Source organism: Pelodiscus sinensis, chromosome 2 (genome assembly GCF_049634645.1).
Source record: "Pelodiscus sinensis isolate JC-2024 chromosome 2, ASM4963464v1, whole genome shotgun sequence".
Classification (NCBI taxonomy): Eukaryota; Metazoa; Chordata; order Testudines; family Trionychidae; genus Pelodiscus; species Pelodiscus sinensis.
In genome coordinates, this window is record NC_134712.1 from 55,943,248 (window position 1) to 55,959,281 (window position 16,034).

Below are 16,034 nucleotides of genomic sequence, written 5' to 3' on the forward strand. Positions count from 1 at the left end.
TATTTTATTTAACTCAGGCAAGATAACTTCACTAGACACTAGCACCATGCGAGCAGCCATGAAACCTGGCTGGGAGGATTTGGTGAGAAGATGCATTCAAAGATTCCATGCACAGCATGAGGGAGAGATATCTTTTGCCAAGAGGCATCATCAGGAAGGTTGGGTTTATATTTCAGTATTTTCTGTATTTAAACTATTTGTGTGTTGATTTGAGTTTGGGTCATGCTCTCTTCACATTACATCCACATGGGATAATTAAGCGATGTTGAAATCTTTCCTCCCTCTAGACCAATGTTCCTAATGAATGGTAAAGAAAATGTATCGCTAAGGAGTTCTTGCCTCACTTTTCTGTCTCAATCTTACCATTCTTGCTGCCAGTCTGACACACAAAAGGGGTGTTTTGTGATATGCTTGTATGTTATCAGCCATTCGTGCTTAAGCATTCAAATCATTGCTATTGTCTTAGAGAAAACGGGGTTACTGAAAAGTCATTATTTCATTATACTGTCAGCTTCCATATTACAGTGCCTCGAGTACAATTCAAAGCCCTAATTCTACTTCTGTACAAAAAATGAATTTTCACTATTAAAATTCACTATAAGAAAGTTTGGGTGTGACCTGCTTGGGTGTACTATGCTGAAGGCAGGCCACCAATTGGTAGGTATTCTAGAACATTCCTCTAGCACATCTACACAGTCAAGAACATGGATAACAAAAGAGGTAAAATGCAAGATGATATGGGGTATTGGAAGGTCTCCCAATGTGTTTCTTACGATGAGGTGATTTTATTTTTTTTATTCATACACCATCTACACTAGCTCTTACCATGGGTCAAATACTGATTGCTTATCTTGAGTAGCTGATTAAGATAATCAGAATTTGACTCCGAATTTGATGAACAAAATTTAAATATAGCCTGTATTTAACAGACAGTATAGCCATGTACATAACAGGCATGCTGATTTGCAAATTGTACATTTAAAAAAATATTCTAATCTACAGCACATTGGAAATGTAGTTGAAATCTTAGGATCAGACTCTGCATACATGGTTAAATAAATAAATATTTGATTTCCACCAAATGTTAGAAAAATTGAAAGCTCCTTCAACTAGCTTTACTCAGATTCCCTTTTAAAAGTTGCTAACTTCTCTATAACTAAACATGAAAATGTAAGTGGTTTTAGAGTGTGAGCAATTCAAACCGTTGATAAGACTTGGGTGCTAATACTGTATTATAACGTAACAGCTGCTAAACACTTCACAACAATATTAAGCAACAATTCAGAAGAGGAAGGGAAGAATATAATATCCAATAAAAACTGCAGTGAAGATGTAGACGAAAAGAAAAGCTGAAGCATCTCCTTCACAAGCAGCTCTCTCTCATATGGACAGGGAGAAAAATGCTGACACAGATACTTCCCTCATTTCCTTGAGTTTGAGAAAATCTTTTCCTCCATCTCACCTTTTCCCATTTAGACTTGATCAGGTCACAGCTGTGCTGAAATTTGGGGACAGAGCAAAATAGATACACCTGAAGAATCAGATACACCTTGGGTCATTGTCAGAAAACAGGAACTCTGGTTATAGACTCAGAAATGCAAGTTTTCAAATTGATTGTCAGTGACAAATGAGAAGTGTGGCTGGTTTGGTTGAAATGTACCTTTTTTAGTGGCTGAATTGAGAAATAAGGCATTTCTGGAAGAGGACTTGTTTGCTTAAAGAATTAGTTGGAAAAATGATTTAAGTAGTTATTTCACATTTATCCTTGCTGGCATGAAGTGTTGGAATTTCCTGACATGTGGCATGTGCCTGTGCTGCTAATGCTGAGAGCTGTGGACCTTGTGGTGTTCAAAGGTTAAATTAAAACAATGACATACCTTGTAGTGAAATTCTGCTTTGCATTGTTTCGTAGTTGTAGGTTTATGTTTTTCTTTACATTTTTACCCTGCAAAAGCTCTTCTGGTTGTTTAACTTGTATTTCCTGTTTTCTCACTGCCAAAATAATACTTTCAAATCTTGCAGCACTCTATATAAGAACAGGGTGGGGGCAGGGAAGGAAACCAATCATACCAGTGTTACAAGTTTGACGAAACTCTTCTAGCACTGTGTAAGGGAGTAATAAAGTCACTCTTGGGAAAACGTGCTTGATGTTAATCATTTCTGTGTGATAGAGAAAGTTAAAAAACTTAGAAAAAGAAAAAAATCAGGGATACTGTTAATAAAAAACACAGAAAACTCACGTTTACGTGTGTGTTGTGATAGATTAAATTAAAGACACGCTATCAGGATTTAGTACTTAAATCTAGTCTACTTGATGTTTAGCTAATAAGTTTTATGCTATAGAAACTTTTCAAAAAAATCTGGGTAAATAAGCAATTGGGGGAGGGCATTTAAACATTCCCTGATATTTGCAAGTGAAGCATAGCAGCTTTGAGCATGTGCATGCAAATCTAGTTTCACTATCTGAAAGCCAGACTGTAAGTGAATAGTTTAAATGCTTCAATTTGTATTGCTAAACATTTCAGTTGTGATTAGAAATGGATCACAAATAATAACCTGGAGCCTTAAAGCTGGATTTGGTGGCATTCAGATTAGATCCAAACATAACAGCCTTGGCGTATCTCTGATAGATCAAACCAAAATCCTGAATCTAAACAACTCCAACATTAGGGAAAGTTTGGCTTAAACCAGGGATGGGCAGCCAGGAATGGTGGGTAGTCTTCATGAGTAGCGCTCCTTCACCTCAGTGGGCTACCGCAGCCTGTGGCCCACTGTGGTTCCATCTGCAGCTCCATGGGCTCCCTGTCTGCTCCCCCTACAAGTCTCTCATGCACTGGGTCATTGGAGCCCTGCACTAACCTTCTCCTTCCCCTCTCTCCCAGCACTTTTAAGAGCACCTGAATTGCCTGATTCATGCTCCATCCCCACTCCTCCTTTTCCCCTCCCTGAGCTGGAATGCTGCAAACAGCTGGTGCATAAGACGTGGGGAGGGGAGGAGCCAAGGAGACCATCAGCCACAGGTAGAGCCCCAGTGGGCCTCATGTGGCCTGTGGCCCGCAGATTGCCCAGTCTGAGCCCCAGTGGGCTGCATGCCTACCACTGGCTTAGACTCATCTCTAATTTTAATAATTTGTATAAGAAGTTTCATCATGTGCTTTTTTGGGGGGAGCGGTTAACACTTGCTTTTTTTATCTGGATAAGAGTCCCTTTTAAAGATGTTTACACATTTTTTGAGGGAACAGAGCTGACAGCTGATACAACTATTTAAGAAAGGAACAAGAAAAAGCTGGACTTACAGTAACTAAAGGGCTGGACACCAGTGCGTGCAGAAACTTTTTTGTCATGTGCACCACCAGTAGGAGTACATGCTTCTGGCTCATGTGGGTGCTCTGCTAATCAACTGGGTGGCATTTGAATCTCATGAGTGCCTGCACAAGCGCTTAGTTTACAGGGAACATCGCTGGACACCAATGTCATTTACACAAGATGTCTTCATGTGGCATATGTCATATGCATGTAAAAAAATTCTAGGAGTGGCAAAAGGAATTAGGCAAATATTTAAATAAGATATTGCATATCTGCTAACTCAAAGGAGGAATTGGCTTCTGGGCCTCCTCTTTATTGAAGTGCATTGTGTTCCCAGGTTTTAATTTTGCTGCTTTTGTGGATTATCTCTCTCAGGTATATTACAGATTTGTTATTTCATCTGCGCTCTTGATGTGGCCGTTCTTCAGCACAAGCTTGTTCACTACACTGTATATGCTTTACATCATGCACCTCTCTGTTTAAAATCCTCAAAACATTTTTTTCCTTTAACAGCCCTTATATTTTGTATAAAGTGAGCCATGCTACTCCTGTTGTGCTATAAGGATGCACCCAGATAGCCATTACTGATGGATTTAGGTTTTATGTGTGTAATCTATTTATTATATGGTTCCTTGTTAATTGTGTTGTTTGCTTACTTACAGTGCTGAGGCATGGATATGCACACAGTTCTATCTATCGATTTTCTTTGTCTGATGGCACTATAGTGGCTGCCCAAACAAAGAGCAAGCTCATCCGTTCTCAGACTACTAGTGAACCTCAGCTTGTAATATCCTTACATATGCTTCACAGGTAATAATTGTTAATTTTAACAAGCCTTTTCCCTTCTCCAGTACAGAGTTGTATTTTATAGATTATCTAGACTGATTAATTTTTCAGCTGGTCTACCTCTGGTGCCATTCAACCAAAATAAAAGTTGTTAAGGTCAGCTATTATAGCAAGAAATTGTAAACTGTACTCAAAGGCTAGGCACATAGCATGCTGGATTTTTGCCTCTAGGATTCTTGTTAAATATCACAAAACCTATATTGAGCTTATATTTTAATTTTATTATTTTAGTTCCATGTGCATTTTGTTGTGATAGAAACCAGAAACTTGCCTTACCTTGCTATGATATGACTACTGGTTAAAAATGTCAGAGGTAAATTCTAGTAGTTCAGGGTGTGTCATGGGCCTATGCATAGCTGTGTGTGAGAGACTGTAGTGTGAATACTAGAGCATGCTTTAGATGCAGGATTGTCCTTACTCATACACAGACTATGCAGCTTTGTAGGGCACCCAAAAATCTGGGGCACCTCTGGGTCTCAATGCCCACCTACCTGTCTCTCCTTATCCCTGTTGTGTGGCTCTGCTTCCTCTGGAGAGGATCTAGTTAAGTGAAAGCCTGCCAGAGCTTTTAGCAGACAGCGAAACTATGAAAGAGGCATTTAAGTGGTAATAAAACCATTTAACCAGCATTGCCAACCCCAGGTATATGCTGTCACTTTCAGAATTTACTGTGTTATTCTATAGGACCTTAGTTTAAAATTTGCTTTAAAAGAATTTCATTAATGTATTACTGAAGATTATAAAAACACATCTCTTAAAAACATGTCAGAGGTAAATTCCCCATGCGCTGCATGGCCATGCACAGGGACTCAGGGTTGCAACAGGGAGAAATCTCTCCCCATGCCTTGAAGCTGCTGGGGTCAGTGTGGAGAAGCCACTCCCCACCAGCCACAGCACAGAGCTGCTGCTTTGGGGGGAAAGGGTCCCCCCCACCATCCTCAGCGGGAGGATAAGCCACGTAAGCCTGAGCTCCAACCTTCTGCCCCACCTAGAGTGCCCCCAGCCCTGAGAACCTTTCTGCACCCCAATACCCTCATCCCAGCCCCACCCTATAGCCCACACCCCGAGCTCAGAGCCTGTATTCCTTCCTGCGTGCCATCCACCAGCCCTGAATCCCTCCCTCAAACGTGGAGCCTCCCTTCCTGCACCCCAAAGGCATCATCTCCAGCCCCACCCCAATGCCTTCACTTCCCTAGCCAAAGCCCTTGCATCTCAGCCCTCTGCCCCATCCCTGAACTCCCTCCCACACTCAGAACACCTTGGCCCCACCCCCACCACATGAATTTTGTTATGTGCACCAGTGTGGAGGAGATGTGTTGCACATCACCTTCACTTTGGTGCACATAACAAAATTAATTCTGCTCAGGGGTGGGAAAAATTCCTGTGCTGTTTCACTGCAGCTCTATATTACTATTTGTTTGGGAAGAAGAATACAACTATAAATCTAATTCAAACCAAAACAATTTTACAGCAATTATGGATTTGGGAATTGCACTTGCCTCACTGAAAGCTGCTATTTAACAACTTGAAATGTATTTCGTTTGGATTAGTATTTCATGAGTGCTTGCCAAAGTTGTAAATTAAGGAAGAATTGTCAGGTCAAAAATAATATGTTGTGGGTTAGCATTTTAGTTTTTACTATTTATGGTGTTTACTTCTACTTGGTTAATAAAAATAGCTAAAGGTTGATTTGTAGTCAGCTTCTCTTCATGCAGTAGCATGGCAAAGTTTGAATGTTTGGCTGCAGTTCTTACACATGGCAAATATTGCAAAGAAATGTTTAAATCCAAACAAAGATGCTTATATATTAAACTAAAAAGTTCATCAACACTTTTCCATTAATTTTTGCACTTAAAAACCCAGTTGGTTTTGGGTTTTCCTTTTTTTTGTTTTTTGTTTTTGTTTTTAATGAACCTTCCCCCCCCCCCCTCTAAATTTTTCATCTAAGCTACCTGATGGTATCCCTTTGAAGCTCTGCAAGCTTGAAAAAAATCTAACAAGCTTAATTTTTACAACAGAAGGAAAAAACCTTGCTTTCTCACAGAGTCTAATTAAATTCTGCATTTTACTTAATGTTCTTTATAGAACATTTTCCAAGTTTTCTCCCTCCTCCTGTGTTTTTTTTTCTACCCTCGTCCATGATGTACAAGCGTCACCTTGCACATGAAAAATCTGTCCAGAACTTGAATGCTGACACACTGATCTCATTCTGAACTTGTTTCCCGTAGTTTTCTTGGCTCCTATACTTGGAGCAGCGTAGACATTTCTGGCAGCTCAGTGATGTGACTTTTTAAACTTGTTTTTCATTGTAAGCCTAGCAGACAAACACCACGGAAGCTCCAGAATTCTGGTGAACAGCTGTCATAGTTGTTCTAAGAGGGGTGGTTGAGATTCTGTGGCCTGCATTGTGCAGGGGGTCAGACTAGATGATCATAATGGTCCCTTCTGACCTTAAAGTCTATGAGTCTATGAGTCCTATAAGTATGTATTTTTGGGGTAATTTGTTTAAGGAAGTGAAATTAAGAAGGTGAAACCTCACTCAGTTGTGAAAGATAACTCATTCTGTATTAAGGGAAAAGATATATTCAGTATAGGGAGAGATTGTAGATGTAATCTGTCTACTTTGATGTACTGTCTAAGTAAGATGTAACTTTTTTCTTTTAAACCACGGGTGTACTAATAAGCTACTGAAAAAAATACTGTAGTTGTTTGTTGAAAAGTGCATGTGTAGTCATGTAATTGAAGATGGCTTTGGTCAGAAGCATTATTTTGGTTTTTAATTGCTAGTTTGCATTCATATTTTTAAAAGAGATTTTAAAATGCAGCTTGTAAGATCTCTTTCATTTTAGCTAATAGACTGTTGTGTTTTTCCCCCCTTTGTGGTACAGAGAACAAAATGTCTGTGGAATGAATCAGGATTTGACTGGACAAGCAATGGGGAAGACATTGAACCCAATTAGCTCCAGCAGCCCTGCCCATCAGGCCATGTGCAGTGGGAACCCGGGTCAGGATATGACCATCAGTAGCAATATAAATTTTGCCATAAATGGCCCAAAGGAACAAATGGGCATGCCAGCAAGCAGGTTTAGTGGTTCAGGGGGAATGAACCATATGTCAAGCATACAACCATCCACTCCTCAGGGTAGTAACTATGCACTAAAAATGAATAGCCCCTCACAAAGCAGCCCTGGCATGAACCCAGGGCAGCCAAACTCTATGCTTTCCCCAAGGCATCGCATGAGTCCTGGAGTGACAGTAAGTCCTAGAATTCCACCCAGTCAGTTTTCCCCTGCAGGAAGCTTGCACTCACCTGTGGGAGTTTGCAGCAGCACAGGAAATAGCCATAGTTATACCAACAGTTCCCTAAATGCACTTCAAGCCCTCAGTGAGGGTCATGGAGTTTCTCTAGGGTCATCGTTGGCTTCACCTGACCTAAAAATGGGTAATTTACAGAATTCCCCTGTTAATATGAATCCTCCCCAGTTGAGCAAGATGGGAAGCCTGGACTCTAAAGACTGTTTTGGACTTTATGGGGATCAGTCAGAAGGTACAACTGGACAAGCAGAGAGCAGCTGCCATTCAGGAGAACAGAAAGACAGTAATGATAACAATGTGCCCCAGGTTATCAGTGGTGAGAGGCCTGATGGGCAGAACAGACTGCATGATGGCAAAAGCCAGACAAAGCTCTTACAGCTGCTGACCACCAAATCTGATCAGATGGAGCCTTCGCCTTTGTCAAATACTATGGGAGATGCTAACAAGGACTCCACTGGAGGCTTATCTGGTTCTGGGTCATCACATGGAACCTCGCTCAAGGAGAAGCATAAAATTTTGCACAGACTCTTGCAGGACAGCAGTTCTCCTGTAGACTTGGCCAAGCTTACTGCAGAGGCCACAGGCAAAGAACTGAACCAGGAGTCCAGTAGCACAGCTCCTGGTTCAGAGGTGACTGTTAAACAGGAACCAGTGAGTCCCAAGAAGAAAGAAAATGCACTACTTCGTTACTTGCTAGATAAAGATGATACTAAAGATATTGGTTTACCGGACATAACCCCAAAACTAGAGCGGTTGGACAGTAAGACGGACACTTCCAGTAGCACAAAGCTAATAGCTATGAAGACAGAAAAGGAAGAGATCAACTTTGAGCCCAATGAACAGGTAAGGAGTCCCTTGGATAAATCTGATATTTCATGTCTTACAAAGGTGATATTTCTGTGTAAATTGGATGTTCTAATCTAGCATTTCTTCCCTCACCATACTCTCCAGAGATCCATTGAGAGTGTGACTCTTGACACTATTGGTAGCCTTTTTTAACCCTGAATTACCATCATGGCTCCAAATGGTGATATTTACACAAATGAGTGATTGTCACTCTTCTAGGGAGAACAGACCAGGGGTGTGAATGATAGCTGCTCAGGAAAGGCTGGATGGCAATCAGACTGAATTACAGCAGTGGCCATTCAAAATTCAGCATTTGTAAACATTTACCACTTACTGATAGCTAAGGTGCCCTGACACTTTTTATTGCAATGTCATTATTCCTACAGAGCACTTGAGGAATCTCATATATATTTAGAATAAGGGGGGAAGTTTTGTAGTATGTTGGGGTGATTCTAGGACTTTTTTTTATACTTTGCACATCTAGAATGAATGCTTTTTCAGGGCTGATTCAGAGTTTGCTTTGAAGTTGCTTGCTCTGAATGTGTCCTGTAGATGACACAAAATAGAAAGACTTCCCTTTTTCTACCCTGTTAGTTTTTAACTCAAAAAGCTCTAAAATCCTATTTCTTTTTTAGATTGTTAGTTTCTCAGGGCAGTGACCATATCTTCCTGCATGTGTACAACATCTAGCAGAGCAAGGAGCTGATCCCGATCAGGGTTTCTGAGTGTTCCTCAGTCCTAATAAAAATGCCTGGGAATAAATTGTCTGGTTTTCTACAAAACAGAAGAGTATACTTGATTGGCTTCTGTATGTAATTCATGTCCCAGAAATATCCTGTAGAGTGGCAGCAGTGTCAGAATCATTTTGTTGTCTCCACTCTGCGGAAATGATGATGCTGTACAAAAAAGTAAACTCTATCTGTCTATCATCTCAATAACAGTTCTGGCACAGGGTATTTCCTGGGGAATTAATGACTAGTAGGGGTTAATGGTCCACAGCTTCAGCCTGTGCCATCATCTTTTCCAGGCAGTCATTAATCCCTTGGCAGTGCTTTGTGCCTCAATCCTTACTCTGTAAATCAGGATCAGTTAAGAAATTATATAGCATAACTCTCTGAAACCCATGTCTTCCATTTTTATATAGTTCAGTTTTAATTTGATTCTTAGGTGTGGGATTGCTTGTTGTACCATTTTCCCTCCTGATTTTGGTGCTGGTTGTGGGATAGACAGCATGTCCTAAGCCCTAAACCACTGCACACCATCTGCTGTGTCAACAGATTCTAACCAATAGGCAGTTCTAGAGCGAAGGTAATAATCATGAAACGCAGCAGCCAAACATGCTATTACAGCCGGGCGCCACCCTACTGTTCAGAGCACACACAACTAAGCATTTTCTAAGCCGCCTTTATTTCTTTTGCTTGGATAAGTCTTGACAGCTGCTACCATCCCTGAGGGGTGACTATAATTTTTCAATCCTTCGTACCCTTCAGGAGGGAAACTGAGCCAAATTATACTAATTTCTTTAGTGATTAATCCTCAGGCCTAGATGTTAATACAGTTCTCTATACAGCTAATATTCTGTAATGCCTTAAATATAGCTAGAGTGGGAGCAATCGGATTCTAAATGAGAACTTAATACTTCATTAGGTTAGAAAAATCATGGATGTGTAGAATGTTAAAACCAAACTGACAACAATAAACCATTTCAAATGTACCAGACTAAATTCTGTTCTTAGTTATCCCAGTGGAAATGTGGGGTTATTCACTGAGGTTAGTGGAATTGTCAGATATACACTGGGATGTAAGCAAGAGCTAAACTAGCACAAGAATATACTCACTGGAAGTATTTGAGTGTTTATGCCAGATGCCTTTAAAATGTTACTTTCATGGTTTTAGGTTGCTCTCTTTGCCAGTAATTGAAATTTTCAGTTTCCTATTCAGTGATGAGTGCATATATTTTATACAGAGGTAATTGTTTAGATACTTGCGATAGGGATTCATATACTAAATATAAAAGTGTAACTATACTAAACTTCAGTGAATACATTTAATTTTCAGTGGTGCCAATCCCAAGCATTCAAAAATGTGCCCAGGCTCCAAAAATTCATGTGACTTTTAAAAATAATAAATTTTGGATTTTTTTTGGCCTTTTGATTTTTCAGCCTACAGTATTTATATTTACAAACTATTCTCCACAACTACAGAGGCTAGAAACTTTTTTTAAAATGAAAGCTGAGATTCTCAGTCATAAGACTACTAGAGCTGGAGGTGTAAGAAAAACACCAAATGTTGCAAGCCTCAGGAAAAAATCATGAGAGTTGGCAATACTAAAGTTTAGGTAAGTGGCAAATAAGGAAATGTCAAAAATATCCTAAATGGCAGCAGTTACCTGAAAATACTTTTAAAAAAAAAAAGATTATTTCAAATTACTGAAGACGATGTGAAACCTTGACTAGAATAACGAAGAGAAATCCAGCATTGAGTAGGAAAGGAAGACGTAATGAGTAGAGAATAATGTAAGCATTTATCTAGCTGAAAGCCAGTACCCTATATAAATAACCACTTTACCCCAATTACAAAATCACTGAAAATATTTTAGCATCAAAAACTTTTCAGCTTTGGAAAACAGTTTCCCACAGGAAGCGCTCATTACCTAAATTTAGATCAAAGCTGGAACTATTTTATACAAGACTAGGACAGACTCTTGTTCTAAATTCTTCCATCCTCCTGTGTCATTTCCCTCCCCTCCTTCTTCTCCTTTAATATAAAAACTAGCTTTGTGCTTGTGTTACCTACTGTGCAGGTTTATTTAAGACTTTCCCCCAAAAGGTGTTGTATTTTTAAATAATTAGTCATTTCAGTGTGCAGTGTCACTGGAAGTTTTAAAGCAAACCCATCATGGGGTGGATTCTGTGTAAGGGGGAGGCATTGTGTTCTGATGCAAAAGGAGCCATTACGTTTTCTCCTTTTATTTTTGGTGTAACACTTTCTGAACAGGAAATGCTTTGAAGTGTACCATCATACTAAAAATAGCATTCTTCTGGTAGTGTGTTTTAAACATATACTTTTACTGAGCCCTGCAACTGACAGGAAATGCTTCTCAAATAGCAGAGAATATTTCCAGTGTCTATATACCATTTTCCCTCCCAGTCTGATGGTGATTATCCTACCCATATGCTATTAAGTGGCCTGCAATTCCAGCTTAAGCCATTATGGGTGCTGAGTGGGAAATAAGACTTGCTTTATAAAACAAAAATCTTTAATTTCAATAAGACATGATTATTACAGAGTAGCATAATTGTTTATATGATTCTGTAGTTTCTGGTATTAGGTAAGAAACAGATACACAGCATACAAAGTGAAGGTCTAAATCTGGATCACTGTCGACAGAAAATATCCTGCAAGTTCTAAGAGCTATATACTCCATATAGGTGATCTAAGGTTTAAAACTATGCAAATGTCAAAATATGAACACTTTTCCATGAAAGTGAAAACAGAATGAAACTAGAAATGTTATACTTTGGGTATATGAACAATATTTCCATAATCGATAAAAAGCAAACAATTTGATTAGCGATTTTGCTTATATTAGAATTATTACTACATTTTTCAAAATCTGTGTTGGTGTTTATTTCATATTAAGCCTATTGAGTCTTTAAAATAATCTAAGGACAATGTTTGAAATACTACTAATAAATTAAGATAGTTGCTAATTACATCTATATGTGTGTGACTAAAACTGCTCATTACAGATTTTTTTATAATCCCATGAAAAATAGGGTGATAATTTCTGTTTGCTGTTGTAACTAAATATGCACAGATTTTCAAATATTGTTCTAAGACTCTCAGGCTAGGGCTACACTGTAGCCTTCTTCCAGAAAAGCTTATGCAAATGAAGCATGGCGTGGAATATCGCCATGCTTCATTTGCATAATTAATTAGCAGTCGCTTTTGTGCAAGAGACTTTTGCGCAAAAAGGAGCTGTGTAGATGGTTCCTTTTTGCGCAAAACCCCCCTCTTGCTCAAGAGCTGTTCTTCCTAATTTTTTCAGGAAAAATGGCTCTTGCGCAAGAGGGGCTTTTTGTGCAAAAAGGAGCCGTCTACACAGCTCCTTTTTGCGCAAAAGCCTCTTGCACAAAAGTGGCTGCTAATTAATTATTCAAATGACATACAGTGATATTCCACACTGTGCTTCATTTGCATAAGCTTTTCTGGAAGAAGGCTACAGTGTAGCCGTAGCCTTAGTGTCCTTCAGTAACAATAGATTTTTTTTCTAGATGCATAGTGTGCTTTGCATTTAAAATGGTTTGTCTATTTTTATGTAGGTGTTGTATTAGTATTAGGAAAACTCAGAAACATTGACAATTTGATCATCACAAGACACCAGAAGAGATCACACAGGAAGTCTGTGGCAGGGCCAGGAAGTGAGGCCAGAGCTTACAAGTCCCAATCCTCTTCCTTACCATTTTTCTAATTCTTGACTGCAACTAGTGTTCCCTCTAATTTTTTCCATTCATGGGCTGATGGAATTTTGGTATGTACACCAATATCGATATAATGTGCCAATATGCACCACCAGTACAAACAAAAAAACTAAAAATATATATTTTTAAAAGTATATAGATCTATAGGAAGAATATTAAAACAAGGAATAAGTAACAAGGGCACTGCTTAAAATATTTAATATGAAATCAAATACAAATAATTAACACTGCCTTTGCACATGTATTTTTTATCTTCCTTTCTAACAACTCAAGTCAGTAATTACACCAAAATGTGGTATACTCAACACAGTTATATATTAAAAAAAAGGCATGGCCACTAAGTGAAAGCATAAAAATATGCACCAGAGGTCCAATTTAATAACCTACTTCTCCTATCATACATAGAGTACTAAATCTTCAGGGAAACCTTCTCTCAAAAAATGAAGCATCTACCAAAATACTACCATGCTATGGACTTTTGTAGTTCATAAAACCATGCATGTCATCTGCACACATCACTCAGCTTTAAGATGCTAAACAAATCTGAGAGTCAACTAGAAATATCATGCCCTCATTGAAAATATTCATACAATATTTTCTCATACTGAAAGGACTGTAAAAGGCATTCACTCAGGGTTATGCAATTTCTAAGTGATATTAACTAAATACTTCACACACAGAAAACAGTAAAAATAAATAATAAAGCAACACAGAGAGCAAAAAACTGCAAACAAACAAATGACAACATTGAAAATACAAGGGCAAATAAAACAAGTGGTTGATTATTTGTATTTAAAATGAGTGTTTGGGATCGTCACATTGTGCGAAAGCAACAGAGCCTGTAGAATAGGCAGTTTTCCTGGTTTCATACTGTTTCACCAACTTAAAAAATCAGAGTAGGCTCATTACATTTTTAAAACCCCTACCCCTTAATACATGGCTTCGGAGTTTGCATCCCTGCTTCAAAGAGTTACATAAAGGTCTTCGTCCTACAAAGTATAACAGCAAACCTAATACCTAATGCCTGTCAGACACTACAGATATTCACTCTTTTCTTAATGCTCCACCGCCTCTTAAGAGCTGTGAGTGGACCCTATCTACTCTTCATACAGAGAACAAACTGTGCTATATTTTCATTGCAGCCGGGAAGCGAGCTGGATAACTTGGAGGAGATTCTGGATGACCTACAGAATAGTCAGTTACCGCAGCTTTTCCCGGATACCCGGCCTGGTGCTTCAGCTGGATCAGTTGACAAGCAAGCCATCATCAATGACCTCATGCAGCTCACAGGTGAAAACAGCCCTGGCGCGTCTGTTGGAACCCAGAAACCAGCAATGAGGATTTCACAGAGCAGTAAGTTTGTGTTATAATTGGTCATACAAATATGTGAAGTTGTCAGATTTAGGTTTTGTAATGATGCCCTAGGGCAGTGGTCTCCAACCTTTTTAAGCATGAGATCACTTTTTGAATTTAAGTGCAACCCAAGATCTACCTGAAACCCAAATACTCTGGCCCCGCCTCCATTGTGCCCCTTTTCCAAGGCTTCACCCCTGCTCACTCCGTCCTTCCTTCCTCCCCATCTTCCCTTACTTTCACCAGGTTGGAGTGCAGACTCTGGTCTTGGGCTAAGGGATTTGGAGTGCGAGTGGGGTTCTGAGCTGAGTTTGGGGCAGGCAGTTGGGGTACTAGAGGGTTCTAGGTGCAGGCTCGAGGAGGGTGTTTGGATGCAGGGATGCCCGGCACTAGGGCAGATGCTTGGAGTGCAGGAGGGTGTTCATGACTGTGGTAGGATTTCAGGATGTAGGCTGCAGCTGGGCACTGCTTACCTCAGGTGGCTCCTAGGGCTCACCCCTGCCCTGGCCCTGCACCACTCCCCAAAGCAGCCAGCAGACTCTCTCCATCCCAAGCTCTGTTGTTTCCCCTCTGTTCTGTGGGGATAGGATACAGGGTGGGAGGGGAGCACCTTGACATCAGCGCCCCTCTTCTCCCTCCCCTGCACAGCAAGCAGGAGGCTCCCAGGGGTGGGAGGAGGCAGCTCCAAAGCAAAGGGCAGGAGATGCGCAGCAGTAGGGGTGGAGGCAGCTGAAGTGCTGCACTTGATAGACTCTTGGCCAAACCAGTCAGGATCACCTCTCAGAGGCTCCAAGATCTACCAGTAGATCCCAATCTACTGGTTGGTGACCACTGCCCTAGGAGCTGGGAGGCTGTGAAGTAGACAGTTGAGCTATCTCAGATCTGCTGTGACCCAACAGCACCATCTGCTGTCATCAGTTGGAACCAAAATGTATTGTGCTAGAAGTCAGTGTCTTTTTGAAGGGTTAGGAGACACTCAATTTAAAATAAAATTCACATTTCTGTCTGAAAATATTTGGCTTGCTATTGTTAGAAGTAATCAACAACAACAATATATTTTTCCAGACAGTTAACTTTGTACAATTCAGTATAGTTGTTTTTACTATTTCTCACAATAAACAGGGAGGAAAAAAGCTTTTATTGGAAATAAATAGGAAAATGTGCTTCTAAAATCACAAAAGTGGCAGCAGAATTTATGGCCAAGAGTATATCTAAACTGAATTTGAACCAGTTATAAGGGAAATTACAGGTTGTGAGTGAAATGTTTATCTGTTTGTGAAAAATTAATTACTGCAAGTAAGGTCAGTGTGTTATCGAAAATAAAAGTTGAGGTAAAGTTGGTTTTTGTTTTCTTTTGCTTTTTGAATTGCTGCTTAAATATTTATCCTTATAGACTGGGCATGCTCTAAATACCTCTTAGCTGTATAATTTTTGGACATATTATTAAAATACCCATTTGTTTAATAAAATTGAACTATTTTATGGATTTTTGTGTACTTTCTAAATGCATATTTGTTCAAGACCAATGGTATCCACTGTAAGATAAATTCACAATTTTAACCTTTCAAAACTTTATTTACATTATTTTTTAAAGCTGGATATATATTTAATACTACTGACTCTAAAATTTAAATTGTGTATATATTATGTGACAAACTCTAAAGAAGTCAAATCAAATTTATTGCTTAGTTTACATGTTCCGTATTTTGTTTTTCATGAGCTAAATAAGACCAACATTTTGTTTGTACTTGTGAATGCTTTGCCCTGGGTCAGTTTATGTCATCGTGTAGATGTGGTTTAAACTGCGTATGTTTAATATACTCTTTTTGGTGAGTGGAGGAAGTGTGTCTTAAGCCATGTCTTCACTAAATGGAAGGTGGATGA

At 39.4% G+C, this 16,034-nt stretch overlaps 1 protein-coding gene across 15 annotated transcripts in view; it reads left to right on the forward strand.

Moving 5' to 3' along the window:
• The window catches only part of NCOA2 (nuclear receptor coactivator 2), a 271,603-nt gene that overhangs the window by 215,800 nt on the left and 39,769 nt on the right, over nucleotides 1-16,034 (forward strand). For all 15 annotated transcript variants that reach the window (XM_075920545.1, XM_075920547.1, XM_075920540.1 and 12 more), the window contains 4 exons: nucleotides 18-158; nucleotides 3,969-4,116; nucleotides 7,041-8,310; nucleotides 13,940-14,150. In XM_075920545.1, the coding sequence (XP_075776660.1) occupies nucleotides 18-158; nucleotides 3,969-4,116; nucleotides 7,041-8,310; nucleotides 13,940-14,150 (1,770 nt within the window). The remainder of the gene's footprint in view (nucleotides 1-17; nucleotides 159-3,968; nucleotides 4,117-7,040; nucleotides 8,311-13,939; nucleotides 14,151-16,034) is intronic.